Source organism: Empidonax traillii, unplaced genomic scaffold (assembly GCF_003031625.1).
Source record: "Empidonax traillii isolate 1590-97213 ecotype Southwest subspecies unplaced genomic scaffold, ASM303162v1 scaffold5074:size8936, whole genome shotgun sequence".
Taxonomy (NCBI): Eukaryota; Metazoa; Chordata; class Aves; order Passeriformes; family Tyrannidae; genus Empidonax; species Empidonax traillii.
In genome coordinates, this window is record NW_020960267.1 from 5,572 (window position 1) to 8,936 (window position 3,365).

The 3,365-nt window shown below is 68.3% G+C and overlaps 1 protein-coding gene across 1 annotated transcript; it reads left to right on the top strand.

Moving 5' to 3' along the window:
- Nucleotides 1-647: 647 nt before the first annotated feature.
- On the top strand, nucleotides 648-3,359 carry LOC114073042 (the record flags this gene model as incomplete). The annotated part of the gene is made up of 5 exons (XM_027910846.1): nucleotides 648-1,443; nucleotides 1,507-2,594; nucleotides 2,684-2,761; nucleotides 2,846-2,957; nucleotides 3,228-3,359. Coding segments are annotated over exons 1-5 (2,206 nt in total), but the record flags the coding sequence as incomplete, so codon positions are not given.
- Nucleotides 3,360-3,365: the final 6 nt, after the last annotated feature.

The window sequence follows — 3,365 nt, forward strand, 5'->3', positions numbered from 1 at the left end:
GCCAGCAAAGGTCACGGGCCCGTGGGTGACAAACAGCCCTCCCCCAGCCCCTCCCGGCAGGTGGGGAGGGGGCTCTGGAACCCAGCTGGGGTGGCAGGGGGGGCTCACCTTCGGTGTGTGTCGTGACAGAGGGGGTCTGTGTCTCTGCGTGGGGGAGCTGGGGGAGTCCTGAGTATCCTGGGAGGAATCTGGGGGGGTCATGAGTATGTGGGGGGATAATAACAATCCTGGGAGCATCGGGGAGGGGTGGTCCTGCATCCCATGGGAAGCAGCTGGGTGGGTGCTGAGCCCCCTTGGAAGAACTGGGAAGGCCCTGAGCGCCCTTGGAGGCAGCTGGGGGGGTATCAGCCCCTCTGGACTCACTGCAGATGGGGGGGTCCCACCTCACCTGGGCTCACTGTGGGGGGACTCGGCTTCCCAAGGGAGGAGGTCCCAATATTCCCCCTCGAGGTCACTCAGTTGACATTGAGGGGGGTCTCACCTCACCTGGGCTCACTGTGGGGGGGGGTGTTCAAGCTCCTCAGGTGACATTGGGAGTGGGGGGGGTCCCAGTTCACTTGGGGTCACTGTGGGGTGTGTCCCGGCCCCTCAGGTGACATCGAGGAGGGTCCCAGGCCCCCCCCCCCCCCCAGCCCCTCAATTCCCTCATGGGGGCGGTGGGCGTGGCCTGCCCCCTCACGGGGGTGGGCGTGGCCTGCCCCCTCACGACGGGGCACTCGCGCCGTGTGCACGTGCGCTCCCCGCTTTGCGCATGCGCGCCCCTCCCTTTCCCGGGCTTCCTCAAGCCCGCCAAAGCCGCGCGCTCCCATTGGCCGCCCCTTTCCCGCCCTGCGCGCGTGACGCCCGTCGCCACGGCAACCCAGCCGGGGACGGGGGGCAGCGCGCACGCGCGGGGTGGGCGGGGCTCCGGCGGCGGCGCGCGCGCTTTTTCTTCCCTCTTCCCCTCCCCCCCCCACCTCCCTCAGCCGCCTCTGCGGCCCCGGATCCGCCGCGCCATGAGCGGGGCCGGGCCTGGGCCCGACCTGCCGTCCCCGGCCAAGCTCCGCCGCCTGGACGAGCGCAGCGGGACGGGCCCCGCCGCTGTTCCCCCGCGCCGGGAGATCTCCCGTCTCCCCCACCCCGGTGAGGGCCGCGGCGCGCGCGCGCGGGGCGGGGGCGGCGGGACTGGGCATGCGCAGGGAGGCGGTGCCACAGCGCCCCCTGGCGGCGGAACGGAGAGTGCAGGGGAGGGGCCGGAGACCCCCGAGGAGGGGATGGAGACCCCAAAGGAGGGGGTGGAGACCCCGAAAGAGGAGACGGAGTCCCCTAAGAGAGGGATGGAGACCCCAATGAAGGGCTTGGAGACTCCCAAAGAGGGGATGGAGACCCCAAAAGAGGGGATGGAGATCTCAGTGGAGGGGATGGAGACCCCTGGGAATGAGAAGAAGACCCCCAAGGATGAGATGGAGACCCACAAGGATGGGCTGGAGACCCTCAAAAAGGGTGTAGAAAGCCCAGTGAGGGGCCTGGAGACTCCCAAGAAAGGGCTGAAGACCACCGTGGAACCAAGCAAGCTGGAGACAGCCATCACCTCGTGCTTGGAGCAAGAAAACGGGGGTCTGGAGACCACCAGAGGGGCCGCAGGGAGCCTGGAGACCACCAATGGGTGCAAGGAGAGCCTGGAAACCACCGTCAGCCACTACTTGGAGCGAGAAAATGGGAATCTGGAGACCCCACTGGAATCCAAAGAGAGCCTGGAGACCACCAGGGAGGTGCCCGTAACCACCAACGGGCGCAGGGGGAGCCTGGAGACTGCCGTGAGCCGGTGCCTGGAGCAGGGCAGGAGGAGCAAGGGGGGCTCGGAGACCACCAGCAAGGCAGAAGGGGGGCTGGAGAGCGACGTTCCCCCCACCAGCAGGGGCCTGAAGACCACCAGCAGGCGCAAGGCCGGGCTGAAGACCCCCGGGAGAGCCAAGGGGAGTGTGGAAACCACGGGAACCCAGTGCTTGGATCGGGAGAGGAGCAGGAACGGGGACCTGGAGACCCCCAGAGAAGACCTGGAGACTGCCAGGGAGGGCATGGAGACCACCGGGGAGATCTTGGCAGGTCTGGAGACCACCATGAGGCCCAAGGGGAGCCTGGAGACCACTGTTACCAGCCACGTGAAGTGGGACAGAGAGCAGGAGGAGGGGCTGGAGATGACCACTGATCCCACCAGGGCTGTCCTGCGGGGACTGGAGCCCACCCCGATGGCCTGTGTGGGGCAGAGCCAGGGTGGCCCCATGCTCCCAGAACTGGGGGGGTTCCCGGGGCCCGTGGAGGTCCCGGACCCGGCGGATGTCCCACCACCCAAGTGCCGGGAGGCCGAGGAGAGCGCGGTGATCTCGGTGGGTGAGGATGAGGAGGAGGAGGAGGAGGAAGAGGAGGGGGAGGAAGAAGGCCCGGGGCGGTACCTGGCAGCCCTGGAAGCCGTGCAGCTGCAGCTCGAGGCCGTGGAGGAGGAGGCTGCCCGAGCCTTCCGCCGGCTCCACGCGCGCTTCGGGCTCCGGCGCCGGCCCCACCTGCAGCGCCGCAACCGCCTCATCCAGCACATCCCCGGCTTCTGGGTCACCGCCGTATCCTGGGGAGGGGGAGCCGGTCAGGGGGGTGGGGGGCACGCCCGGGAACCCCCAGACCCACCTTTCCTTGACCCCAGACCCCCCAGTTCCTGAACCACCCACAGCTCTCAGCCATGATCAGCGACCGCGACGAGGACGCGCTGAGCTACATGACGAGCTTGCAGGTGCCCTGGGGGGGCCGGGGGGGGCGGGTGAGGGGGTGTTGGACCCCCTCCCCCCCTCCAAAAGTGACACGGATGGCCCTGCAGGTGGAGGAGTTCGGGCAGAGCCGCCCTGGGTGCCGCATCCGCTTCTTCTTCAGCGTCAACCCCTATTTCCAGAACGACGTCGTGGCCAAGGAGTTCGTGCGAGGCCCCTCCGGTGGGTGAAGGGGCCCCAAAACAGTCCTGGGACCCCCAGAGTGGGGGTGAGAAGGGTCCCCCAAACCACCCCTGGGACCCTCAAACTGTGTGTCAAAGTCTCCCAAAACAGCCCTGGATCTCCCAAATTGGGGATGCAAAGGCTCCCACCCACAGCTGGTTTATTTTAGACCCCTTGGGTTGCAGGGGGGAGTCCCCCAGATCCCCCAGCCCCAGGAGGGGGTTTGGGGGGTCTGCAGTGACCCCCCCCTGTTTGCTCCCCTCCCCCCAGGTCACCTGGTGTCCCACTCGACCCCGATCCGGTGGTGGCAGGGACAGGACCCCCGTTCCCGGCCCCACAAGGGCCCCCCCGGCCCCCGGAGCTTCTTCGCCTGGTTTGGGGATCACAGTTTCCCTGCGGGGGATCGAG